This window comes from Dendropsophus ebraccatus, chromosome 12 (genome assembly GCF_027789765.1).
Source record: "Dendropsophus ebraccatus isolate aDenEbr1 chromosome 12, aDenEbr1.pat, whole genome shotgun sequence".
NCBI lineage: Eukaryota > Metazoa > Chordata > Amphibia > Anura > Hylidae > Dendropsophus > Dendropsophus ebraccatus.
Genome location: NC_091465.1, coordinates 4,571,931 through 4,599,724, shown reverse-complemented (window position 1 = coordinate 4,599,724; position 27,794 = coordinate 4,571,931). Strand labels below are relative to the sequence as shown.

At 45.9% G+C, this 27,794-nt stretch overlaps 1 protein-coding gene across 5 annotated transcripts in view; it reads left to right on the top strand.

Annotated features, from left to right (window-relative positions):
- The window catches only part of NPHP4 (nephrocystin 4), a 164,880-nt gene that overhangs the window by 84,892 nt on the left and 52,194 nt on the right, over positions 1 to 27,794 (top strand). For all 5 annotated transcript variants that reach the window (XM_069948418.1, XM_069948415.1, XM_069948414.1 and 2 more), the window contains exons 12-16: positions 7,982 to 8,037; positions 8,447 to 8,572; positions 21,911 to 22,056; positions 25,034 to 25,228; positions 27,599 to 27,783. In XM_069948418.1, the coding sequence (XP_069804519.1) occupies positions 7,982 to 8,037; positions 8,447 to 8,572; positions 21,911 to 22,056; positions 25,034 to 25,228; positions 27,599 to 27,783 (708 nt within the window). The remainder of the gene's footprint in view (positions 1 to 7,981; positions 8,038 to 8,446; positions 8,573 to 21,910; positions 22,057 to 25,033; positions 25,229 to 27,598; positions 27,784 to 27,794) is intronic.

Sequence of the window (27,794 nt, the reverse complement as noted above, 5' to 3'; positions counted from 1 at the left end):
GTCTTCCTATGTACGGTGCACCCCAATTCCGGCACCTCTCCTGTGGGCCATTGTCTCTGTCTTCCTATGTACGGTGCACCCCAATTCTGGCACCTCTCCTGTGGGCCATTGTCTCTGTCTTCCTATATACGGTGCACCCCAATTCCGGCACCTCTCCTGTGGGCCATTGTCTCTGTCTTCCTATGTACGGTGCACCCCAATTCTGGCACCTCTCCTGTGGGCCATTGTCTCTGTCTTCCTATGTACGGTGCACCCCAATTCTCGCACCTCTCCTGTGGGCCATTGTCTCTGTCTTCCTATGTACGGTGCACCCCAATTCTACCCCGTCTCTAATAGGCCCCCTATATAGTACCCCTTCAATAACGTGCCACTGGCCTTTATACTTACAAAAAGGTGCAAATTAAGGTACACATGTTGTAACCCTAAAACCTCCTGCGTGCTGTGACTAATGTATGCTGCCAGAGGATGCTGGGAGTTGTAGTTTGGCAGCAGCTGGGAAGTCTTGCAATGTAATCGTTAGCTATTGGGGTATATACAAAGAGTCATGTTCAGAACAAGGTACACATGTTGCTGTTGCACAGCTATAACTCCCAGCATGCCCTGACAGTTGCATGCTGTCACAGAATGCTGGAGGTTGTAGTATTACAGCGGCTTGAGAGTCCGAGGTTGAGGATGACTGATGTAGAGCCATGCAGCATGATCTCGTAACCTTGAACTATATACTTGCAGAAGGTTTAGAGGGGTTCTCCAGGCTTAGCAATACATGGCCACTTTCTTTCAGAAACAGCACATCTCCTATCCTCAGGTTGGGTGTGGGGTTTTGCAGCTCAGATCCAGTGAATGGAGCTGCACTGTAATGCCACACATGGCCTGAGGACAGGGGTGGCGCTGTTTTTGAAGGCCTGTAATCCTGCATAACCATTTTAAGCACATGTGTAGCAGAGTTGAACTTGTCATTGAACAGATCCGTTTGGTCATCAGACTATCTAGGATAAGTAGGATTAGCACAACCTCAGCTCTGCTGCATCTGTCAGTGCTCTCCAGTGATGGTGACGATCCAGGCTGGTCAGTGACTGGAGTCAGGGAGCCTCTTCTATCTGCTCCCCTCCCCCTCCGCTGTATATCTCCTTGGCTTCATAACCATCCCGGCTCTTACATTTCAGAAGCCAAATGTTAGTAGAGATATTACGGCCATTTTGAGGTCTTCCAAGATGGATCATAAACCTCATATAAATGGAGTTTATGAGGCGTGTAATCTCTCTGATGCAAATATTATGACCTCCTTAAAGCGGAAGCCAACTTTCTGCGGCCAGACTTTTTTTTTCCCCCTCATAGACTTTTCGTTAAGGCCGCAGGGATTTGCTGCAGTGAATGGTCTGTATAGATATTATCCTAAGCCTCATAGTCTGGAAGCCATGAATGGGAGAGCCGGATGTCTTTTTATAGCCGATAGCGCTGCTAAAACGGAACCCTAAAAATGACTGCTCAACCAGCCAATCAGAAGAGAGAAGCCCCGCCTCCCTGACTGTTATAGGGATTTCCCTCTTTCCTAGGGTTCAAGACTGTATAATATGGCACACGCTGATATGTGGGGTTCGCTGGTGAAGGTTGTCACCCTCCATCCCTAAAAATTTATTTTATTTTATTTTTTTACACCCCCATTCATCAGCCAAATATGAATCAGCAACCGGGCAAGATGGCTGTCACATGACGTTCTCTTTTCTATGGGCACCTTAAAGTGAAACCATTTTTTTCCCTTCAATTTATTGAAAAGTTTTAGCAATTGTAAGCATTTTTTTCAGTATACTTAATATATTAATATGTAGGGCTTTAGCATAGCTCCACCCAGCTCTGCTATTCACTGCTGCTGCCCGTACTGCTGAGACCAGGCAGCAGCAGAGGATAGCAGAGCCGGATCTGCACGGAGCACCGAATTAGCACCACCAAATGCCATAGACCCTGGCGTTAGGTGCGGCCTCTAGTAATGCTGTTTAGAAGTAGAGAGCAACATAAGAGGGTGGAACTCTGCTGCCCCCATACACAGCTACTCAGCAACCGGTGTTCAGGTTCTTTGAACCTGAACACCTGGCATTTCACTCCCAGTGGCTGCCGTGAGCAGTCACATGCCAGGCGAAGTTTGCTTAAAGTCACCCTGTCACCTCCTTTTTGCATTCTGACATCTCTACGCAGGTGTAAAGGGTAAATTTAGCGTTTTTCATACCTTATTTTATATCATATGTCATGGTGCTTGTTCCAGTAAAAAGTGATCTTTTATAAGCTGCACATTGTGTTAAGTGGGCGGGGCCTCGTGGCATTAGCGCCACTTAGCCCCGCCCACAATTCCACAGTTGACCCTGCCCTCTCGGCGGCCATTGGAACAGGCGTGCCGAAAGGTCTAGACCCCACCCCCTTCACGTCGGCCAACCAATGGGCGTCAAGGGGGTGGGGCTGTTCTGTTGTGGTCGGGGCTAAGTGGTGCTAATGTGACTGTGTCATTGTGGGCGGGGCTAAGTGATGCTAATGCCACGAGGCCACGCCCACTTAATACAATCTGCACTTTTTACTTGAACAAGCACCATGACGTATGATATCAAATAAGGTATGAAAACCGCTAAATTTACCCTTTACACCTGTGTAGAGATGTCAGAATGCACAAAGGGGGGACAGGGTCACTTTAACACTACTGGTAAGTATAAGACCGGGTTCACACTGGCACGCGCACGCGCTTTTCCACCAGCTGCATAGACTCCATTCTATGGGCCGGCGTATTCCGCGATCCGCTGAAAGAAGTGACATGACACTTCTTTTTTTTTAAATGTGTTTTTATTGGCACTGAGACAAAACAGGTGAAACCGTTCTGGCGTCGCAGCGCCCATTTTTTTCAATTTTATCGTAGGGAAAACATGAAGGAAACATGAATAGTATGCAGTACAATAAAATATAGCAGTCAAAGAAAACTTGGCCAGTCTCTGGCTGATAAAAAGTCTAGTTGGGGAGTTCGTCCCCAGACAACCATAAAACACAGCAATCGCATCTTATGAACATAAAGATATACGTCCCCAAAGGGCCAAAAGGTGAACTAAAATAGGGCGTCCATAAAGTACACCAAACAAGGGGAGACACAACAGGAGACAACGAAGGGAGAGGAAAGTGAAAAGGAGGATAGAAGCATAAAAGAATGGGGGGGGAGGAGAGGAAAGCCTATCAGGAAGCGGGAGTAGGCAGCAGCCAGTTAATCGGCTCCGTTATCCACCCAGTCAGTTAGGGGGTGTCATGATCAGGTGGGCAAGCGGAGCCCACCCAGTGTGCCACAGATATCCTCTTTCAGGTACCAGGTGGACAATCGGTATGGGTAGACGAAGGCATGGACCTGTAGTGCGGTAAAATGCGACAAGAGAAAGATTCGCCATTTCTGAAAAAATTTCTGAGCATGTTTCTCAGTGTTCCGTTCCGCCTCTAATCTATCTGCGGCCAAGAAGAATTTTAGATCCTCTATCACCGCCACGATCGATGGCATTGTAGAGTTAATCCATTCTCGCATTAGAACCCGTTTGGCTATTAACAAAACAGCATGGATCAGAGGCGGAACCGATTTAAGGCCAGAGGCCTCTACCGTTTGCTCATCTATGCATTGAAAAACCAGTGGTAAAGGTTCCATCGGCAGGGTGAGTTTCCAGTGCCGAGCAACATAGTCAGTCACCTCCTGCCAGAAGGACTGGGACAGGGAGCAGGACCACAAGCCATGCCAAAAATCTGTTGTCGGCGTCCGGCATTTAGGACAGTGCAGAATTCTATCAGGAAAGCGCGGGTTTGCTGGCAAGTTGAAACCCCAGTACGCATGATGCATGACTCTGAAAAAGGTTTCCCGCCAGACCTCACTGATAACATGTTTCCGCACCCTGTCCCAGCCCTCCAGAATCTCATCCCGCACCGTACTGGAACCCAATTTCGCGGCCCATTTGGCAAAGATAGTTTTTTTGTCAATGGAGAGAAGATGGTCGTTCAGCGTCCTATAAGTGTCTGATAGAGTCACTCTGCGAGGGTTCGTCCCTATGAAGTCGTCAAAAGTATTGGATGAAAGTTCATTGGTGAGGGTAGCCAGCCTTGACTTACAGAAGGAGGTCACCTGTTTTATGGCTAGAAAATGGCGACTGTCAAGAGAATACATCTCCCTGATTTCCAGTTCTGTAAGCCAACGTCTATCAGCATTGTGCATAAGTTGGTGAGCCGTCATGATACCCATGTCCTTCCATTCCCGGAAGATAGGATTGTCTCGGCCCTGAGGGAATTCAGGATGCGTCCACAGCTGCAGTTTTTTAGACATAAGGAAGGGTAGTCCAAATGTTTTACGTACCGCCTTCCATGCCAACACCGTATCTCTAATGATAATAGATCGTTTCAGTAAAGGGGGCAGGGCAGGGATTCTAGTATGGAGACAGGAGGCAAGGGACCATGGGGCTGCGAGCTCCGATTCCAAGGTCAGGTTAGAAAAATTACTCGTGTTATGGATCCAGTCCATTACGTGTCGCAAGAGACAGGCCAGGTTATACCCCCGTATATTGGGGAAATTCGTTCCTCCATCAAATTTGGACAGCATGAGTTTCATGCTGGACATGACACTTCTTTCAGCGTATAGTGGAATACACCGGTCCATAGAATGGTTTCTATGGGGCCGGCGGAAAGGCGCCCAGATGTGTGGGCGGACAGCTGACGGAATTCCGTGGACATTGTTCACCAAAAGTTTTTCTTTCAAATCAACTGGTACCAGAGATTTGTAATTTACCTCTATTAAAAAAAAATCTTCAGTCCTCCCATCCTTATCAGCTGCTGAATGTCCTGCAGGAAGTGGTGTATTCTCTCCAGTCTGACACAGTGCTCTCTGCTGCCACCTCTGTCCATGTCAGGAACTGTCCACAGCAGGAAAGGTTTCTATGGGGATTTGCTGCTGCTCTGGACAGTTCCTGACATGGACAGAGGTGGCAGCAGAGAGCACTGTGTCAGACTGGAGAGAATACACCACTTCCTGTAGGACATACAGCAGCTGATAAGGACTGGAAGACTGGAGATTTTTATGTAGAAGTAAATTACAAATCTACATAACTTTCTGGCACCAGTTGATCTGAAAGAATCCCTTTAATGCTCATTACACTCATTCTTCCCATCTTCCTTCAGATTGATCAGAACAAATCAGCTGAATAATAAAGGAAATTGTGCACAAGGCGAGAAAAAGCTAAAAAGTAACATAAAATAATATTATACATTTAACAAAGTAAATGGAATACCAGCAATCTTCCCCACACAGGAGTAGCTCGCCCTCCAGTAATTATATTAGAGGTTTCAAAGAAGGAGGCAAATTATCTAAAATAGCGCCTAACAGCCGACCGTGCCGCCGATCAATGGCGTTTAAACCTGAAATGACCTTGAGATGGAATAATCAGGTCGGATTCATCGAGCATCAAAGAAAACAAGAAAATGAGAGTGCCGGGGAGATTGACCTGTTCCTGGCTGTGCCGAGCGGGAGAGAAATTCCTGCTTCCACTAAACGAATATACAATATAATCCGCACCGCGCTGACAAGGGGATACTTATTTTTTTTTTTTAGATAATATAATAGGTTGTTCTTCCATGTAATAAAATAAGCAGCCGTTCATACACAGGCAAATTCACATGACGTATGCAGCGTAACTATACCGCCTGGTCACTAGATGGCAGAACTAAACTTCAGATATAACAACCACCAATCCTGGGTCCCAACTATGGCTCCCAAATCTGGGATACGCTAAGAGATGAATTTTATAACAACCAGACAGTGGCAGGAAGAATAAAGAGCATGTGTCCATGGAAGCCGGGACGAAGAACAAGATCTTCCTGATAGATGACAGAAACCCAAATGATTACAGCACAAATAATGAAGGATAGAAGCAGATGGACAAGATCTTCCCCTAGATCTCTGAACCCTAACCCCAGGCACCCGACCCTTACTGTCCCTGCACATATCCCTAATGAAAACCCTAATCTACAGAACTGATACTAACTATCCCTGAACACCAGACACCACTAATCCTTACTGTCCCTGCACATATCCCTAATAAAAAAAAAACCTGATCTACAGAACTGATACTTTCCCTAGATCTATCCCTGAACACTGACCCTATCCCCAGACACCTGACCCTTACTGTCCATGCACATATCCCTAACAAAACACCTTATTTATAGAACTGATACTAACTATCCCTGAATCTTTCCCTAGATCTTTCTCTGAACACTGACCCTAACACCAGACACCTCTGACCCTTACTGTCCCTGCACATATCCCTAATGAAAACACTCATCTACAGAACTGATACTAACTATCCATAAATCTTTCCCTAGATCTATCGCTGAATACTGACCCTAACACCAGACACCTCTGACCCTTACTGTCCCTTCACATATCCCTAATGAAAACGCTGATCTACAGAACTCACACTAAACAAGAGGACTTTAGAACCCAGGGACAAAGACCAAGGCTGAGCAGATAGTGAACTAAGGAATAATGCAAAGTGTTAGCTTCTCTTTAAACACCTGTAACCTTTGCAGTGTGGTGCGGATTATAGTGTCTTATACAGATACAGATGTTTGAAGAACAGCTGATCAGAAACTCTTATTCCAAGGAAGCCTCGAGCTCACCAGCAAGTTCAGCTGTAATCTGTAGGGGAAGCTGTAAGTGTTCAGTTCCTTTTTTCTGCAGCGCCACCACAGGCCGACCATCTGATGTGTATGGAGCCCTCTTACACTGACACTTAGGTGATTTTATGGACCATATACAGAAGGAGGGAACCTCTGACCAGTGACAACACCGTACACCAGGATTCTCTGGGAGTGAGAGAATCTGCCCCTCCCATCCATTACAGGAGATACTAGATGGACTTAGCTCCATCTTCTCCTTAGGTCACATGGTCAGAAAGTTGTACAGATTTGTAATTTACTTCTATATAAAAATCTTCAGTCTTCCAGTCCTTATCAGCTGCTGTATGTCCTTAAGGAAGTGGCGTATTCTCTCCAGTCTGACACAGTGCTCTCTGCTGCCACCTCTGTCCATGTCAGGAACTGTCCAGAGCAGCAGCAAATCCCCATAGAAACCCTCTCCTGCTCTGGACAGTTCCTGACATGGACAGAGGTGGCAGCAGAGAGCACTGTGTCAGACTGGAGAGAATACACCACTTCCTGAAGGACATACAGCAGCTGATAATTACTGAAAGACTGGAGATTTTTAAAATAGAAGAGAGTACCTCTTTAGGTTTACACATAGTGGATTTCTGTATGCTCAATAAATTTGGAATAAAAGTGAACATTGTGGTGCAATAATAAATAACAAACAAAAAATAATTCATTCTTTAAAGTGACCCTGTCCCCCCCTTTGTGCACTCTGACATCTCTACGCAGGTGTAAAGGGTAAATGTAGCGTTTATCATACCTTATTTCATATCATACGTCATGGTGCTTGTTCAAGTAAAAAGTGTCCTTTTATCAACTACTGATTGCATTGAGTGGGCGTGGCATTGAGTGGGCGGGGTCTCGCGGCATTAGCGCTACTTAGCCCCGCCCACAACAGCACCGTTGGCCCCGCCCCCTCATCGGCCATTGGAACAGTTCTAGACCCCACCTCCTTTACGGCGGACAACCAATTGGCGTCAAGGGGGCAGGGCCAACGGTGCCATTGTGGGCGGGGCTAAGTGGTGCTAATGCCACGAGGCCACGCCCATTTAATACAATCTGCAGTTGATAAAAGGACACTTTTTACTTGAACAAGCACCATGACGTATGATATGAAATAAGGTATGAAAACCGCTAAATTTACCCTTTACACCTGCGTAGAGATGTCAGAGTGCACAAAGGGGGGGACAGGGTCACTTTAAAGTGCTGATGTTTTCTGTGTATATATACTGTGTTGCCTTTTTATGATTATTATTATTATATTTTTTTTATAATTTAATTTTAGCAAAGGCCATGGTTACTAATGCAGAACTTTTTCAAGATACCGACCTGGGACCGGCTGTAAGTGTTTACTGATACTTCTCTTCTTTGTTACTGACGATACCTGTAATATGGCTGGCTTTGTCACCGGTGGCTGATGTTCATATGATATCTGCACTTACTTTGGTAATTGTTCATGGTGCCCACTCTCTAGTCTATAGAGCTCTCTGTCCCCATCGAACTTGTCTCCCTCTCACAGCATAGACACAATAGGGGAGATAATACTGCAGCTGCATCTCCCTCCTCCCCATCTACTTTGGATTCTGTTACTGTAGATTCTATACTATACTGTAGATGTAGAAAAGGACAAGGCTTCCTGTATTCACTGTTACTGTGTGGGGGAGAAGCTTCTATGTTCAGCGTCAGGAATATAACACTGTATATGTCTATGCCGCTTTATTACTTACTGATATCATTGTTCTTGTTGTAGTTGTCGATGTCCCAGCTGACCACATCTTCCCGTTATCCGACCATAAGTCACTCATCTAAGGTCTCTCACCAGCACATCCCCGGCCGGCTGATGCCTTCCCCTATGGCCTATCAGTCGTCCCATGCGGTAAGTATCCTCATACATCAATGGCTTCCATCACAGCTTGTATAGAGGAGACGAGTAAGGGAGTTGTGCGGTGTTCCTGTTTAAAGGGGTAGTGCGGCGTTTAATATTTATTCACTAAATAACACACATTACATAGCTATACAACTTTGTAATGTGTGTTATTTAAGTGAATGGCCACCTTTCCCGTGTTCCCCCCACCCCGGAAGTGTGGTGCGGTATAGTTACTCAACTGTCGACCCCAGCCGCCATCTTAGTTATGCTCAGCCAATCGCAGCTGAGCAGCTGATGACGCAGCAGGGGCAGGCATGAGGGACAGCTGGAGCGGTCTTTCTGTGTGAGCCTTTCTCTCTGTCTCCCCCTCCTCCCCCCTCCCTTCTGAGATAGCTGGTGTAAACAAGTCCCTAGCAGGCTTTATCTGCAACACTGTAGCTTCTTTGTAATGCTAAGAGGGTTAATCATGGTGAGTTTATCAGCAACTTGACCTCAAATTAACCCTCTTAGCATTACAAAGAAGCTACAATGTTGCAGATACAGCCTGCCAGGGACTACATCAGCTGTTTTAGAAGAGAGGGGAGAGACAGAGGGAGAGGCTCACACAGACATTTTTGTGTCTTCAGCAGAAAGCAGCAGCTAAGAACTTGGGGAAGAAGACTGAATAGATAATAACAAGTACTGAAGGAATTGTTAGTCTCATCATGGGCAGCAACATATAAAAAGTGGGGTGGGGGGCTTATGAGGTGTTGCCTCCTAGACTTCTCTGATGTTACACATACACTGGATGCTATGTAGAAAAACTCAATGAATATAAGTGTAGCTAATATGTTAGCGGTGAAGTAACATGTGAGGAGAATATTTCAGTGGGAAAACTGCTAAAATTGTTTCCAAATGGAGATTTCTGATCCTGTACTGGAGCCTGTGTTGGCGATAGGCGACCTTGGCTTGGTTTCATCACTTTCCGACATCCATCGTGAAGCTAAGCTTTGGCTGCCCAGGCATGATGGGAATTGTAGTTTTGCAACAGCTGGAGGGGTGAAGGTCCCCCATCGCGGCCCTATACCATAGGGGAGTGTGCGTGCGTAGTGCTTCAGTGCTGTATACAAGTTTTCTGTATACTATTTAGCTTTGCCATCTTTATTTTGCTCCCTTCACTGTGCGGTATAAGTACCATGTTGGATTTATTCTGGGGGGTCGGGACGGTTACGGGGATACCAGATACTTTTCTATCTTTTTCCGCCTTTGCTCTATATTGGCACATTCCATGAAAAGAAAGTTGTTTTTTTATGTCGCTGTGTTCCCGGACCTATAACTTTTTTTATTTTTCCATCGATATAAAGTCTTGTTCTTTACGAGCTGATCCATATTTTATATTAGAAGCATTTTGGAGTGGATATAAGTTATTGATTACCTCATATTCTTGGGGTGCGGAGCAGTTCTGCTGGCTTTGTTCTTAATACTTCAGTATCATGTTCGGAATTCTTTATTGATTGGCACAATGGGACTTTACAGTGCGATCTTCTCGTTGCTGGAATAACGTTTTAGGATACTCTGTATTGGTGTCGAGAGAACTGGACGAAAGTTTGGATTTAGCAACTTTGGTCCAAACCTGCAAGCTCAGCATTTGACTCCGGGTGTCTGGGGAAGTTAGCGGCCGCCCTAGGGAGTCCTGGTGGATACAACCTATGGCCTATGGCTGTATCCATGTTTTCCAGGACTCCCTAGGGCGGCATCCAACTTCTCCAGATGCCGGGAGTCAAATTCTGAGCCTTCTGGTTTAGACAAATGTTGTGGAACCCGAACAGTTCAGCAGCTCCACTCATCACTAGTCTTTACCTAAGATGTTCATCCACCCAGCCCCATTAGTCCCTGTTCCTAGTTGGTCAGTGACTAATGTGTTGCACAGACTCCCTACAGAATAGTTACATTGGGAAACTCTAAACTCTGTGTAGCTGAGGCTCGGCCATTACTCTGCCCTCAAGAAGAAGTCACAAATACGGCATGACTCATTGTTAAAGTTCTGACTAAACTTTCTTCTGACATAATTGACCAGGGCGGATTGCAGGGAATGTCTTATGCTAATAATGTACCTTCTATATATTACGGGGAATAAATTAGCACTTTTGAGTTGTTTTTCTGGTGCTGTAATGGTGATTGTGTAAGCATTTATTATTAGCCTCTTGTCTCAGGTCCTGACATTTGATTTACAGTCCCGAGGCCTCGAATGAAAAAAACTAAGTAAAGAAACGAGGATCGGACGATCGGCTGCCATATCTGATGTCTCATAGAGTATATTGGTTAGAATGTGATGTGCTCTGTGCCTTATAGAGGTCCTCGGGCTTCCTCCGATCTCGTCACCCATGTCTTGGTGGTGTCCAAAGATTTCTTTATTTCTCCTGTTCCCAAGTTATCAGCCATGATAGTTTTGGTGTCCAGTGTGCTAATGGCCTCGGAAGTCACTCCGCTCTCATTATGGAGAGCGTTCAGGTTCACGCCCCATGGGCCGGTGGGCAATAGACTGTAATGGTCTGTGGACTGTCAATGGGGTATGAACTGTAGACCACCTAGACAGGAGTCTCTGCAACTATTGGCCTATTAGGTGGTGAAGCTAACACACCCGATGGCTGGGGGATAAGAGAAGATGCTGGAATATGAGGAGTGGTTGCCCGCCATGGAAGAGGGGAGCTGAAGTTTTTTTGAAGACCCCGCCGATCCTCTTTAAAGGAAAGTTGTATGGCACTTCATGGTAAATGTAGTTGTGCCTCGAGAGAAACACAATGCCACATAATTTCACATATCCATAGACAATAGGAACACTGGATGCGTTTTGGCAACCGCCCTTGTCCACTGCCAGTTACTGAAACACGCCATCTTTCTTATTGGTTATGTGAATTCATTGTTTGTCCTCTTTATGATTGGGCATCTTTACACTAAACAAGTCTCCAAATATACCAGTAAGTGGGCGGTAAAATACTTCATAATGTAACTAAACTATACTGTAACTATAGTATAATGCTGGCTACTCATGGAGCGGCCTATAGGAGCGCTCTGTGACATCCACATGTTCTATTCTAGCGGGGTATTGTTGGCTCTTTATGAGACAGCAGCTTTTGTATGCTAATGTGTGAATAGTTGAATGGTAGTTGTTGTCCAGGAGGAAGAGCTGGTTTATTAGTGCCGCCCCGTATAGGGATCTTGCAGCTGTATTTGCTGCTGTAAGCTGTAGACCCTTTTATATAGCTCTTAGGGTATACAAGCAAACTGAAGCCTTCCTGGAGCTAATGGTGGTCGCCAACCTATAACCTTTTTTTTTTTTTTTTTTCCACTAGGGTGTCAAGGAGGTGGGGTCAAGCTGGTCAAGTGCCACAGCCTGACACGCCTCCTTACTCCTCCTCACCTCCCAGACCCTCATTGATTGATACACAAAGCCCTGTACGCCAGTCAGTGATGGCAAGTGAGGAGGTGTACCGGGCTGGGGCACTTGGGCAGACCGGCTTGGGCTCCAGTTTTATACGTTTGGCAGCAAAATGGTCACAGATTCCCTTTCAATAGACTTGATCAGTCCCTTAAAGTGTCACTGTCGTTAAAATTTTATTAGCCGAAAAATGAATTTTTATCATGAAAAAGCAGTTTGAAGCTCCCACCCCTGTCTTCATGGTTTTCCTATGGAGAGAGAAAGTAAAAGAAGCAAAACAGGACAACAAAGAGTTAATTTACATTCACATAGCAGGCTCTCTCTTCTGACCTCTCTGACCTCTAATTAGGGCTCTGAATAGCTATCTTTTGTTCTTGGCTCTCAGCTGCCCCTAATCTCGCTCCTTTCCCCTCCCCCCTCCCCTCTTCATAGACCAGACAGATCCAACTGATGAAAAAACAGTCGAGATTTTCTGATTCTGAGGAGTGGATGACAGAAAGGAGAGGAGGGGGGGACCTGGGAAAAGGCTTTTTACATGCAGAGAATGGCAGATTTGGCTAATAAACCCAATTACAAAGTTTCTTTAAATCGCCTGGACTATTGATTTCTGCAAAAAAATTTTTTTAACGACAGTGACACTTTAAAGATCCCAGATAGTTTGGCAATTCTGCCCCACACTGAGGAGGACCCGTCTGTAGACAGCTGCCAGTGCGGTTAGACCCATCTCCGACCGCTCACAGTGGGGTCCAGGGGTTGTGCGCCGCAGTCACTTACCAGCTGGATGGGTGGGTCTCAGGCCGTGAACACGTTTTTTGGACGTCCTTGCTTATAGTGCGTACGTCCTATCACCGGGACACGTTATAAGGCAGAGAGCACAGGAAATCGATGAGCGGGTCCGGGGTGATTTATTGTGTGTCAGTTGTCACTGCCGGCTCGTATCCCAGTCTCCATTGAGTAACACCACCTTCCATCTAACCACATATCTGCCCTCGGGCCGGAAACCATTCTCAGATTATATGAGGTGACACTCGGGAGCATTTGGATTAATTATACATAACTCACATGACTGAGGAGAAGTGGCGTGTCACTCACTTACCTTAATGGAATTGGTTTACAACTCATTGCCGCCAGGAAAGTCTACAACTCAGAGATGTGTGTGTGTGTGTGTATATATAGAGATAGGTGTGTATGTGTGTGTTTATAGAGAAGTGTGTGTGTATAGAGAAGTGTGTGTGTGTGTGTGTATGTGTATAGAGAAGTGTGTGTGTGTATAGAGAAGTGTGTGTGTGTATAGAGAAGTGTGTGTGTGTGTGTGTATATAGAAGTGTATGTGTATATAGAAGTGTGTGTGTGTGTATATATAGAAGTGTGTGTGTGTGTATATAGAAGTGTGTGTGTGTGTCTATGTAGAAGTGTGTGTGTGTATATAGAAGTGTGTGTATATAGAAGTGTGTGTATATAGAAGTGTGTGTGTATATAGAAGTGTGTGTGTATATAGAAGTGTGTGTGTATATAGAAGTGTGTGTGTGTATATAGAAGTGTGTGTGTGTATATAGAAGTGTGTGTGTATATAGAAGTGTGTGTGTGTGTGTATATAGAAGTGTGTGTGTGTGTGTATATAGAAGTGTGTGCATAGAGAAGTGTGTGTGTGTATAGAGGTGTGTGTGTGTGTGTGTATATAGAAGTGTGTGTATATATATATATAGAAGTGTGTGTATATAGAAGTGTGTGTGTGTATATAGAAGTGTGTGTGTGTATATAGAAGTGTGTGTGTGTGTGTATATAGAAGTGTGTGTGTGTGTGTGTATATAGAAGTGTGTGCATAGAGAAGTGTGTGTGTGTATAGAGGTGTGTGTGTGTGTGTGTATATAGAAGTGTGTGTATATATATATATATAGAAGTGTGTGTATATAGAAGTGTGTGTGTGTATATAGAAGTGTGTGTGTGTGTATATATAGAAGTGTGTGCATAGAGAAGTGTGTGTGTGTGTATAGAGAAGTGTGTGTGTGTGTGTATAGAGAAGTGTGTGTGTGTGTGTGTATAGAGAAGTGTGTGTGTATAGAGAAGTGTGTGTGTGTGTGTGTATATAGAAGTGTGTGTGTGTGTGTATAGAGAAGTGTGTGTGTGTATAGAGAAGTGTGTGTGTGTATAGAGAAGTGTGTGTGTGTGTATATAGAAGTGTGTGTGTGTGTATAGAGAAGTGTGTGTGTGTATAGAGAAGTGTGTGTGTGTATAGAGAAGTGTGTGTGTGTGTGTGTGTATAGAGAAGTGTGTGTGTGTATAGAGAAGTGTGTGTGTGTGTGTGTATAGAGAAGTGTGTGTGTGTATAGAGAAGTGTGTGTGTGTGTGTGTATAGAGAAGTGTGTGTGTGTGTGTGTGTGTGTGTGTGTGTGTATAGAGAAGTGTGTGTGTGTGTGTATAGAGAAGTGTGTGTGTGTATAGGGTCTGACAGGCGCCAACCCCATTAGAGTCTGTGACTGCTGATCTTTGCTGATCTCCCCCCTTGGCAGCAGCTCTTCCTTCCTTCCCTGGAGGGATACTGCTGGTTATTCCCGTGTTTTGAGACTGGTAATTGAGGCCCCACGGACCCTTTCTCTCCTATTTTGCATATTTAAATTTATTGGGGTGTATATAGAGTGTGCACCTCATTGGATTTTTGCACTGATCTCCCTGAGCTCAGTCATTGCTGTTTTGTTAGAAAATGGCGTCACATAAAAATCGGTAAGGTAAAAGGTTAAAAAGTATAATCTCTCCGGGACATCGCCTGGTCTCAGGCTTCATAATACAAGTTTTTTTTGTTTTTCTATCTGTAGATGTCACATTTTCTGCCTTTTCTTGTTTATTAATATTTAATAACACTGTCCCTCCGGCCGCCCTCACACCGCCTTAAAATCTTGGAAAAACGCCAGCGGCCAGATTATAGCTGGAGGTGAGTGGATGTCTATGGTTGGCCGTACACACATGGTGGTTTTTCAGGGTGCAGTTCTGGCTTTTTTTTTTTTGCAAACTGTGGCGTTCTTTTCTCCCATAGACTTCAATAGGATTGTTCTGGTTATCTCAAAAACGCCCCTGCTGTATGTATGGCTTTTTTTCTGGCGTTTTGTCACCTGAAAAAAGTTCAGCACACAAACACACCGGAACCACAAAAACATTCGCACCTAAAGTCACAAACACCAGAAAAAACACAAATGCATGAAACAGACGCCAGACAAAATGGATGTGTGAGGGCGCCCTTATAACGTGACAGCTCCGGGGGATGGGGGGGACGGGGGATGGACTGGAAAGAGTGTTGTTTTTGGGGCACTCTATAACTTTGCCTGTAGCTCCTCACCTCCGTTATGTCTCCATATATACTAAATATATGCAGCCACATGGCGGCCTATGTGCACTTTTTATAAAGATCTTCATTTTACCATAATGCAAAACAGAACAAAAAATGATTTGTGAGCTGAAACTGACACCCCCCACCCAAAGTCTTCCAGTACTTATCAGCTGCTGTATGTCCTGCAGGAAGTGGTGTATTCTCTCCAGTCTGACACACTGCTCTCTGCTGCCACCTCTGTCCATGTCAGGAACTGTCCAGAGCAGGAGAGGTTTTCTATGGGGATTTGCTGCTGCTCTGGACAGTTCCTGACATGGACAGAGGTGGCAGCAGAGAGCACTGTGTCAGACTGGAGAGAATACACCACTTCCTGCAGGACATACAGCAGCTGATAAGTACTGGAAGACTGGAGATTTCTTTTCTAGAAGTAAATTACAAATCTATATAATTTTCTAAAACCAGTTGAATCAAAAGAAAAATTTGGGAAGTCAACAAACCCCTTAATGATGTCTGCATATGGAATCTAGTTCTGGGCCTAACATGCGGAGTATGCACAGAAAGAAGCATTACATGGAGGGCCTGATGCTCACGGTGAGCTCCAGTGTATGGATGAGGTGTGTATATATATATATATATATATATATATATATATATATAAATAGTATAGAACCTCTGTATCTGTTCATGTTGGGGATTGGTGGGCGTCCTGGCATGGACGTCTGTGATGTCGGCCAATGTGACCCCGATCCCCCCCATCTTCAGCCTCGCACCAGCTACGGACCAGCTCTAAGCCCATAAGAAGATAAAAGAACATTCTTTTGCTCAGTAAAAGTAAACTTTATTCCTGAGATGAATTTGGCCGTGTAAGTGTTACCCGGCACGGCCAGATTTATGTATCACTGTAATTTTTTAAGATGTAAAAGGGATTAAAAGCACAGTTGCAAGTTGTAACATATATTTAAGGAAAGTAAATGTGACCATTAGTCACTGGGAACATCCTTGAAAGGATGAGAAATCTTTTTGATAAAAAGCCTAATAAATATGGTGAACGCGGTCATTTACATTAGTCGCAGCTGTTTGCAGATAGTAAAGCGGGCCCATATCCCAGAAAGTGCGGCTACCGGCGTATCCCACATTATATATAGGACCTGCCGGCCCGGCGTAAATTATACACAGTACAGCAAGGAACGTGGGGAACAAAGCAGGAAAAAAAATCTAAAAAGTTTCAGAGTAGAACTTGAGTGGATGTAAATGGTGAATCCTGGAGTGTGTAAATCAGCCGATCCTGATCTCCGGCCATTGTGGAAGCTCTGGGAACGCTTCATCCATCATGTTCTCATCACCACCTCATAGACCCGGGGTCTCCGAACTGCCGCCCTCCAGCTGTTGCAAAACCACAATTCCCATCATGCCCGGACAGCTTCAGCTTCTGCTGTCCAGGCATGATGGGAAATGTAGGTTTGCAACAGCTGGAGAGCTGCAGTTTGGAGACCCATGTGATAGAAGCTACACATAGAGAAGACGCTGCTTTTCCCACCCTATCAGCCGTATGTCCTGGAAGAGATTGATTGCTTCCTGTGTCACTGGCCGTACACCTAAACTCCTTACCCCCGTCATCTAAGAAGGCCTGCTACCCATCTCCAGTCTTCCAGTACTTATCAGCTGCTGTATGTCCTGCAGGAAGTGGTCTATTCTCTCCGGTCTGCTGCCACCTCTGGTCATGTCAGGAACTGTCCAGGAGAGCAGAAGAGGTTTCTATGGGGATTGGCTGCTGCTCTGGACAGTTCCTGACATGGACAGAGGTGGCAGCAGAGAGCACTGTGTCAGACTGGAGAGAATACACCACTTCCTACAGGACATAAAGACAGATTAAATGATCCCTTTAAGCCGGTGAACCCCTACCTGTAGCGTTCCAAGTGTTGCAGAACTACAACTCCCAGCATGCCCAGACAGCCTTTAGTTGTCCCAATGAGTCCAGTAGTTTTGCAGCAGCTGGAAGGCGACAGGATAGAGATCATTGTCTGAAGCCGTAAGACGCGTGCTCCACGTCACGGGGACCTGGTAGGTCATGTGATGGCATCCCTGACTCTTGTACACATCTTAGAGGGATTATACAGCACAAACAGCCCCATCTTAGCGTCCTGTAATTGTATGCGGTTAGCATCCCGTGACGTGCTGGTAATGGGGCGGCATTTGGTAATTTGGTTAATTGTTTTCAAGGGAGCGTTCTCATTAGAATTACCTGTTACCACAAACTCCTCTCTCATGCCGCCGCTGCCGCGCTCCAAGATTGTTTTTTCCTGACAAGAATAATTGAGGGAACATGGCGTCACGTGCGGTGGGAGAATGGCGGCTCTGCTCTTTCTGTGACACTGACTGTAAGTAAATATCAGTGATGGGGAGACATCTGCCAAATCCGTATGTTCCACCATTTATACACAGAGCGACGCGAGCTGCGTAAAGTCATGTAATGGCCGCTGTCGGGAGGGAGACAATGGGGGAACGGGAGACAATGGCCCACCTGCCATCATAGTGCTCCTCCTCATCCCCCAGCCCAGCTGGGCCTGCTCCTATCTGCCGGTTCCACGTGGAGCAAATATTGGCTGCACAGACTGATAGGACCCGATGCAACAGCGGCCAACAACGGCCGACGGCAGCTGATGAGCAGGTTTAAAGGGAATGTGACATCAGATAATGATTTATTGTACAAATTATGGTTTTATGTTAAACATATATTTGTTAAGAATTGTTGGTGACATTTTTTTTTCTAATTTTCCATTTTTCTCTCTATATTATAAAATAATCCTGATATCTTGTAGCTCTCATTCTCACCACTGGGGCTAAAACTAAGCCGAGACTTCCTGTTGTTTCTGTGGTGATAAGAGGAGGCTGCAGTAAAGTGATCTGTACAGCATTGCATCGTCATGTGACACCAATAGATAAAGGAGACAATAGCAGCTCCCTATGGTGATAAGAAGAGGCTGCTGTAAAGTGATCTGTACAGCATTGCAGCATCATGTGACACCATTAGATTGAGGAGACAATAGCAGCTCCCCGTGGTGATAAGAGGAGACTGCAGTAAAGTGATCTCTAAAGCATTGCAGCGTCATATGACACCAGTAGATAGAGGAGACAATAGCAGCTCTCTAGGGAACGACCTCTTCACAGGTCACAGAGCGCGCTCAGTAATGTCTCACATTCATCTCAAGGGGACAGAGTCTGTCTATTGTTGTCTATATCCATGAGGCTTGCTGTAAAGCATGTTACTAAGTGCTGTTAAGAACAGCCTAGGCAAGATGGCCGCCCCCATAACAATGTATAAAAAGGGAAATAAAAAAAATTACAGTCAGAAAATAGAAACAGATCAAAGAAAGAATAATTTTTGTTTCTGGTTCTAATTGGTAAAATTAAGGCAACACATTCCCTTTAAGTCATCGGCATCAATGATAAAAGAGAGACCGGCTTCATACCACAGGTGGTCTTTACGTTGCCTTAATATCTCGACATCCTGTGTAACAAGGGTGTAAACACAGACCCAAACCTAGCCGAGTGTGCTCAGGCCATTAAAGTCTATGGAGGATGTGCCTGTCTGTGCTGGATGTGTCAGGATCTCACTTTGGTCGCACAAACAATCCAGTGATCAGTGGTGCAGCCCTTCCCACACAAGCCCTGCAAAAGGATCCTGGAACCAGCGGCCACCAGTGATGGTGCGTCCTTGTATCCTCGTCCGGCCTCACCCCCTTAGTCTGCCGCCTCACCTAGACATCAGACAGCTGCCGGCAGAGCTGTCACTCATCTGGCAGCCATCGGCCCCCATCAGCAGGAGAGAGGGTCCGCAGGGGATATAACTTTACATAACACTATTGCTGTATGTTCTATTTAGCGCGCTGAGATGCCGGATGACAACTCTCGTGGGGACGGTAATGGCTGCCATTAGCGGCTGTCACTCAGCGTACGAGACTTCACAATAACTCATAGGATGACAGCCGACGTCACTGTATTCCCATTCATTTGGGGATTAAGGGGAAATGATCTGCACAGAGTATAGTACAGGATGGGGATGGGCCAAGGATGAGGAAGACTCAGTCTACATTCATATCTATGGGGGTTCACAGCTGGTCACCACTCTGAGGAGTCTAGACCATTTTATAATTTATAATTTACAGATTTATAATTTACTTCTTTAAAAAAAAAAATCTCCTGTCTTCCGCTACTTATCAGCTGCTGTATGTCCTGCAGGAAGTAATGTATTCTCTCCAGTCTGACAGTGTTCTCTGCTGCCACCTCTGTCCATGTGAGGGAGAGAATACATCACTTCCTGTAGGACATACAGCAGCTGATAAGTATGGGAAGACTGGAGATTATTTAATAGAAGTAAATTACAAATCTCTTACACTTTCTGGCACCAGTTGATTTTAAAGAAAACATTTTTTGGTAAACTACCCCTTTAAATGGCAAAAGGTAAAGTAGTCCTGGAAATGTCTCCCCACTATACTCTGCATTTCCTTCTGCGAACTCTAGAAAGACACGCGCATGCACCTTCTGTGCACCAACACGCGCATGCACCTTCTGTGCACCAACACGCGCATGCACCTTCTGTGCACCAACACGCGCATGCACCTTCTGTGCACCAACACGCGCATGCACCTTCTGTGCACCAACACGCGCATGCACCTTCTGTGCACCAACACGCGCATGCACCTTCTGTGCACCAACACGCGCATGCACCTTCTGTGCACCAACACGCGCATGCACCTTCTGTCCACCAACACGCGCATGCACCTTCTGTGCACTAACACGCGCATGCACCTTCTGTCCACCAACACGCGCATGCACCTTCTGTCCACCAACACGCGCATGCACCTTCTGTGCACCAACACGCGCATGCACCTTCTTTGCACCATTAGAACAAGATGGCAGGAAGGGGGATCATGCAGCATGTGATTACTGGTGGCTGAAGAAGTTGGATGCCGCCCTAGGGAGTCCTGGATAACATGGACATAGCCATAAGCCATAGACTGTATCCACCCGGACTCCATAGGGTCGCATCCAACTTCTTCAGCCACCGGTAATCACATGCCACCCTATCCAACTCCAGCCCGCTGATCTCTGGTGGCCATGGCATCTCCCGCTGGGCACTCGCCTGATACTCGTCCTTGTAGTTATATCTCTTCCCTCCTTTATATAATGGAAGTCCTCTCTCTATACACTGACTTCCTGCGGTGCTGGGTCTGTATAGACAGAGCGTCAGTATGAGGTGTAGTGAGGGATGGAGGACGCCCCCTCATATAGCGTACAGTTGCCCATCTTTGTCATTCCAGTTACTTAGCTGGGATGTGGCCGGGAACGATGGTTCCTATTCTCCCCATCACTCGGGCTGTGTTGGTTGGACCCCCACTGATGTAATGTTATCAGCTGCCCAGTGGGGAGGTGAGTAAGTGTCTGTTACTGGAATATTCCTTTAAAGGAGAACTCGGCTGGGGTGATTTTTGTCAGAGTGCTAAGGAGGATACAAGAAGTAACACATGCTCTCACCTCCCACCTCCCCCGCACCAGCACTGTTATCCCGCCCAGAAGAGTCCGGGACCCGGGGGACCGGAGCTGCAGGATAGCGGCACCAGCACTGGAGCGGGGAGGTGAGAGCATGTGTTACTTCTTCTATCCTCCCCTCTCTGTTAAGAATCACCCCAGCCCGGAGTTCTCCTTTAAGGAGGTTTCAACCATCCAGGTTCTGTATTCTGTATGCAGATGCGATGTGTCCAGGTAGATGGATGTGTCAGACGTCACACACCGCATCACTAGCACAGATGCAGATTTACATAATGTTTTATACGGCAGCGGGAGCCTCGGCCTTCACCATCATCTTCATTTCCATTGTTTCCTGATGCATAAAACCATTTTTCCCCCCAATTACCTGACACGCTTCTTGTAAGGAGAGGCCTGGACCACTTTACTAGCTGAGGCTGAGACATTACCGCCTCTCCTGGTACCGCATCACTGTGGAAGAGGCCGCCTCTCAGGGGCGCGGTATGTGGCACAGTATGGCGGTTTAGTGGCTGATTCTTCTTTGTGGGTTATAGATGAGTGTTGAGTGGAGTTGCTGAACTGCTCAGGTTAGGCAACGTCCTCTGAATCCCGAACGTTCGGCATTTGACTCCCAGTGTTAGGAGAGGTTTGGCAACTTTGCTCAACAACAGTATAGATGCCAGATAGGATGGGTGACCGAAAAGCAGCCCCACCATAGATAATATGGCTGACCCTGACAGCCTCTTCACGTCCCGGGCAGTGCTGAGTGGAGATTCTGAACCTGAAGGCTCAGTAGTTGCAGCAGCTGGAGAAGTTGGATGCCGCCCTAGGGCTGCCAGGAAAACACGGATACTGACTATGGCCTATGGCTGTATCCATGTTTTCCAGACTCCCTGGAGTGGCATCCAACTTCTCCAGACAGCAGGAGGTAAATGGTGAGTGTTTGGAGAAGGTTGCCAAACCTAAGAGGTCAGTCTGGCATCTCCGCTCAACACTGGTCCCGGACACATGGGGACCGTCCACGGCTGCTGCACCTAGGATGTCCTCTTTACCATGTGTCTCCTACCTTTCTCATCTACAGGAAATCCCTTACGCCAGTGGAATCACGCACCTGGAGGCAGATCTGGGTAAGAGTAATCAGGAGCCGTCCAATGCCGACCATCTCCAAGAGCTGGTCTTCTCTCCCGTCCATGCCCCCGTGGTGGCAATGGGAACTCAGTCTGGAAGGTAAGGGCTGTCTGCGGCTAAATGCTGGGGGCATCAGTAAAGATATATAATATGTATACAGCCATGCAAGATATACACCAGTTACAGTATATAATACTGAGATTTCTAACCTCCACGGCCATCACAGTATGCTGGGAGACAAGGAGGTGGCGGTATACTGTGCCGGACCCCAGTGACAGGGTCATATACTGTGCGACTGGGTTACACCGTCCATACACCTGGCATCACTCTCATCAGATCCCACCCTGCTGATCATTGCGATCAGATCCCACCCTGCCATCATTGCGATCAGATCCCACCCTGCCATCATTGTGACCAGATCCCACCCTCCCATCATTGTGATCAGATCCCACCCTGCTGATAATTGTGATCAGATCCCACCCTGCTGATAATTGTGATCAGATCCCACCCTGCTGATCATTGTGATCAGATTCCACCCTGTTGACCATGTTGTGTATGGTGGCCCCTAAAACTGAGATCAGGCAGGATAAATGGAGACTGACCAGACATGCAACATTTACTGCTAAACTTTCTCCTGTTATGTAGTAAAGACACAAAGATCGGGCATGTAGGCATGTAGTATCTATCTATCTATCTATCTATCTATCTATCTATCTATCTATCTATCTATCTATCTCCTATCTATCTCCTATCTATCTATCTATCTATCTATCTATCTATCTATCTATCTCCTATCTATCTCCTATCTATCTATCTATCTATCTATCTATCTATCTATCTATCTCCTATCTATCTATCTCCTATCTATCTATCTATCTATCTATCTATCTCCTATCTATCTATCTATCTCCTATCTATCTATCTCCTATCTATCTATCTATCTATCTATCTATCTATCTCCTATCTATCTATCTATCTCCTATCTATCTATCTCCTATCTATCTATCTATCTATCTATCTATCTATCTATCTATCTATCTATCTATCTATCTATCTCCTATCTATCTATCTATCTCCTATCTATCTATCTCCTATCTATCTATCTATCTATCTATCTATCTATCTATCTATCTATCTATTATCTATCTATCTATCTATCTCCTATCTATCTATCTATCTATCTATCTATCTATCTATCTATCTATCTATCTCCTATCTATCTATCTATCTATCTATCTATCTATCTCCTATCTATCTATCTCCTATCTATCTATCTATCTATCTATTATCTATCTATCTATCTATCTCCTATCTATCTATCTATCTATCTATCTATCTATCTATCTATCTATCTATCTATCTATCTCCTATCTCCTATCTCCTATCTATCTATCTATCTATCTATCTATCTATCTCCTATCTATCTATCTATCTATCTCTCTCCTATCTATCTATCTCCTATCTATCTATCTCCTACCTATCTATCTATCTATCTATCTATCTATCTATTAATCACTGAAGAATAAGAAGTTATAAAATATACCTTTTATTTCTTTCCATTAAAGATGTGCCAAGAAAAAATGTATATTCAAAAAGAAAAAACAAAAGTTCATATGTGCTTAGAGCTCTTCTATCTATCCATCCATCCATCCATCCATCCAGTTCTTTCTTCCATTTTATCAATTTCTAACTAGACAAAAACAAAGCCTTCCTCTTTATAGAAACCATCCACGATCTGTGTATTGTGCTGCGGCCGTTCATCATCTGCCAGACATAACATTAGGGAGGCAGAAGGATGTAATAAATGATATGTTTATCTGGCTCGGACATTTACACTCGGGTGGAGCTGGTGTTGGAGTTTTGCCATGGCTGGGAGATGTGTGGTCTATGGCGATATGCCGCTGCTGTGTAGGAGCTCAGGGTGCATGACAGATACATAGCAGAGATATATATATATATATATATATATATATATATATATATATATATATATATGCTAGTATCCATTCACCTTTTCCTTTCTATATAAAGATCTGACAGTGACCCTCTGGAAATTCTATGTGTTTCTGTGCTCTCAGTGGGGTCCCCACCGCAGCCAGCAGAGCCTCCTGTCTCCATGAAGCTGTATACCTCTTAGCTTGTACAGAGCTATATAGAGATGAGGATTATTCCAGTGTCCTCCCAGCAGGCAGAGATGGTCCTGGTCCAGTTGCCCATGTGATGCTAATGGGATTGAGAGCAGATTTGAAAGGGAGAAGATGAAGTTTGAATCTTGAAAGGCAAGATGGTCACATGACACAGATACATATTTTTTTTTTTTTTTTTTTGGGGGGGGGGGGGGGGCGGGTATAGAGGCAATAAACAACCCCAGAGGACTTCCTTAAGAAGAGTTAGACCAATCCATGGCGTGCAAACAAACACATGGGATCCAGACAAGCACATTAGCTCAGCTGAGTTCATGAAGATATAAGCTTGATACAGCAAGTTCCATAGTCAGTATATGTATATATATATATATATATATATATATATATATATATATCCGTGCACAGATTGTGTGAATACCCCTTAAAGGGATTGTTCACAAAAATAAATTCTTTCAAATCAACTGTGCCAGAGATTTGTAATTTACTTTTTATCTATTAAAAAATCTCCAGTCTTCCAGTACTTATCAGCTGCTGTATGTCCTGCAGGAAGTGATGTATCCTTTCCAGTCTGACACACTGCTCTCTGCTGCCACCTCTGTCCATGTCAGGAACTGTCCAGGGCAGGAGAGGTTTTCTATGGGGATTTGCTGCTGCTCTGGACAGTTCCTGACATGGACAGAGGTGGCAGCAGAGAGCACTGTGTCACACTGGAGAGAATACACCACTTCCTGCAGGACATACAGCAGCTGATAAGTACTGGAACACTGGAGATTTTTTTAATAGATAAAGTAAATTACAATTCTGTATAACTTTCTGGCACCATTTGATTTGAAAGAAAATATTTTTTGGTGATTAACCCCTTTAATACTAGTAAGTTGTTATGTAAGTGATAGAAGTTCCTATAAGTGGCGCCCCCTTGTGTCTTGCAGCAGCACCACCTCCCTTCTGTCCCGGGCCGCCATGGCGCGTCTCCACTCAGCCGGGTTCCCTGAAATCTGTGACTGTAATAATGAAGTGGCGGAAGTGGTCGATCCATCAAGTCCGGTGAACTTTAATCCCCAGAGGGAAGAAGCCGATTATCTGCAGTGTAATGAGATCTTCCTGCAGTTCCTCGCCTTCAGCAGGTGAGAGGCGACGTCCGCCACGTCCGTCTGATCAGGACGTTTTTGTTGAGAGTGACGAGCGCTCATGAATATGGATGTGGTGACAGTGCGGAGATCCGGACACTCATCAATCACCGTCCGGAGGAGCTAATTGAGCGGCGTTCATCAGTGTCAGTGTTGTTTATCGCCTGCGGGATGTATCTAGACGTGTCACACACTCCTCCCTGCGCTCCACTATCTGTGTGGTCTCATAAACCCTGCATGATGACTTACAGACCCGTCTAAGTAAAGGCTCGTATTAAAGGGGCCGTCCAGCATTAGGAAAAGATGGCTACAGCGCCACCCTAGGCTGCAGGTTGTTTGTGATATTGCAGCTCAGCCCTATATACTACAATACAATTGTGCTGGGGTGAGGAGCGCTATTTTAGGAAGAAAACGGCCATGAGCAGTTCCTGAGGGTAAACGCGCATTAGACGGATCATGTGTGGGAAGAATTGTGCAGCAATTCTGCTGTGAAAATGCTGCAGGTGCAGATATGATTTTACCTATTAATCTCAATAAGAAAATCTGTGACAAATTGGTGATGTGGATTATCACTCCGCAGGGTGTATAATCCGAGCCACAAGGTGTATAATCTGCTCTGCATGATATGTAATCCGCACCGCAGGGTGTGTAATCCGCACCGCAGGGTGTATAATCTGCTCTGCAAGATATATAATCCGCACCGCAGGGTGTGTAATCCTCACCGTAGGGTGTGTAATCCTCACCGTAGGGTGTGTAATCTGCCCTGCAAGATATATAATCCGCACCGCAGGGTGTGTAATCCTCACCGCAGGGTGTGTAATCCTCACCGCAGGGTGTGTAATCCTCACCGCAGGGTGTGTAATCCTCACCGCAGGGTGTGTAATCCTCACCGCAGGGTGTGTAATCCTCACCGCAGGGTGTGTAATCCTCACCGCAGGGTGTGTAATCCTCACCGCAGGGTGTGTAATCCTCACCGCAGGGTGTGTAATCCGCTCTGCAAGATATATAATCCGCACCGCAGGGTGTGTAATCAGCACGGCAGGGTGTGTAATCAGCACGGCAGGGTGTGTAATCCGCACCGCAGGGTGTGTAATCCGCACCGCAGGGTGTGTAATCCGCTCTGCAAGATATATAATCCGCACCGCAGGGTGTGTAATCCTCACCGCAGGGTGTGTAATCCGCACCGCAGGGTGTGTAATCCGCACCGCAGGGTGTGTAATCCTCACCGCAGGGTGTGTAATCAGCGCGGCAGGGTGGGTAATCCTCACCGCAGGGTGTGTAATCCGCTCTGCAAGATATATAATTCGCGCCGCAGGGTGTGTAATCCGCACCGCAGGGTGTGTAATCTGCTCTGCAAGATATATAATCTGCACCACAGGGTACGTTACCTCTGTGCTGTGATGGTGACTGCTGACCCCCCTGTTCTGTAGATACGTTAGCTGTCTGTGATGGTGACTGCTGACCCCCCTGTTCTGTAGATACGTTCGCTGTCTGTGATGGTGACTGCTGACCCCGCTGTTCTGTAGATACGTTACCTCTGTGCTGTGATGGTGACTGCTGACCCCCCTGTTCTGTAGATACGTTACCTCTGTGCTGTGATGGTGACTGCTGACCCCCCTGTTCTGTAGATACGTTTGCTGTCTGTGATGGTGACTGCTGACCCCCCTGTTCTGTAGATACGTTAGCTGTGCTGTGATGGTGACTGCTGACCCCCCTGTTCTGTAGATACGTTACCTCTGTGCTGTGATGGTGACTGCTGACCCCCCTGTTCTGTAGATACGTTCGCTGTCTGTGATGGTGACTGCTGACCCCCCTGTTCTGTAGATACGTTCGCTGTCTGTGATGGTGACTGCTGCCCCCCCCTGTTCTGTAGATACGTTCGCTGTCTGTGATGGTGACTGCTGACCCCCCTGTTCTGTAGATACGTTAGCTGTCTGTGATGGTGACTGCTGACCCCCCTGTTCTGTAGATACGTTAGCTGTCTGTGATGGTGATTGCTGACCCCCCTGTTCTGTAGATACGTTCGCTGTCTGTGATGGTGACTGCTGACCCCCCTGTTCTGTAGATACGTTACCTCTGTGCTGTGATGGTGACTGCTGCCCCCCCCTGTTCTGTAGATATGTTCGCTGTCTGTGATGGTGACTGCTGACCCCCCTGTTCTGTAGATACGTTACCTCTGTGCTGTAATGGTGACTGCTGACCCCCCTGTTCTGTAGATACGTTACCTCTGTGCTGTGATGGTGACTGCTGACCCCCCTGTTCTGTAGTTACGTTAGCTGTCTGTAATGGTGACTGCTGACCCCCCTGTTCTGTAGTTACGTTAGCTGTCTGTAATGGTGACTGCTGACCCTCCTTTTATCTCTATAGTGTCCAGGATGATCCCTCCGCCGTTTGCCCGCAGACCATTTACTTCACCTTCCAGTTTTACCGCTTTCAGACAGTGACCACCCCGCGCCTGCAGCTCGTACAGATTCATTCTACCACCAAGTCACGCTCTGATACACCAGCCCGGATCTTAATCCAGATCAACAAAGATGGCTCACTGAACCCGGGTGAGTGGGAC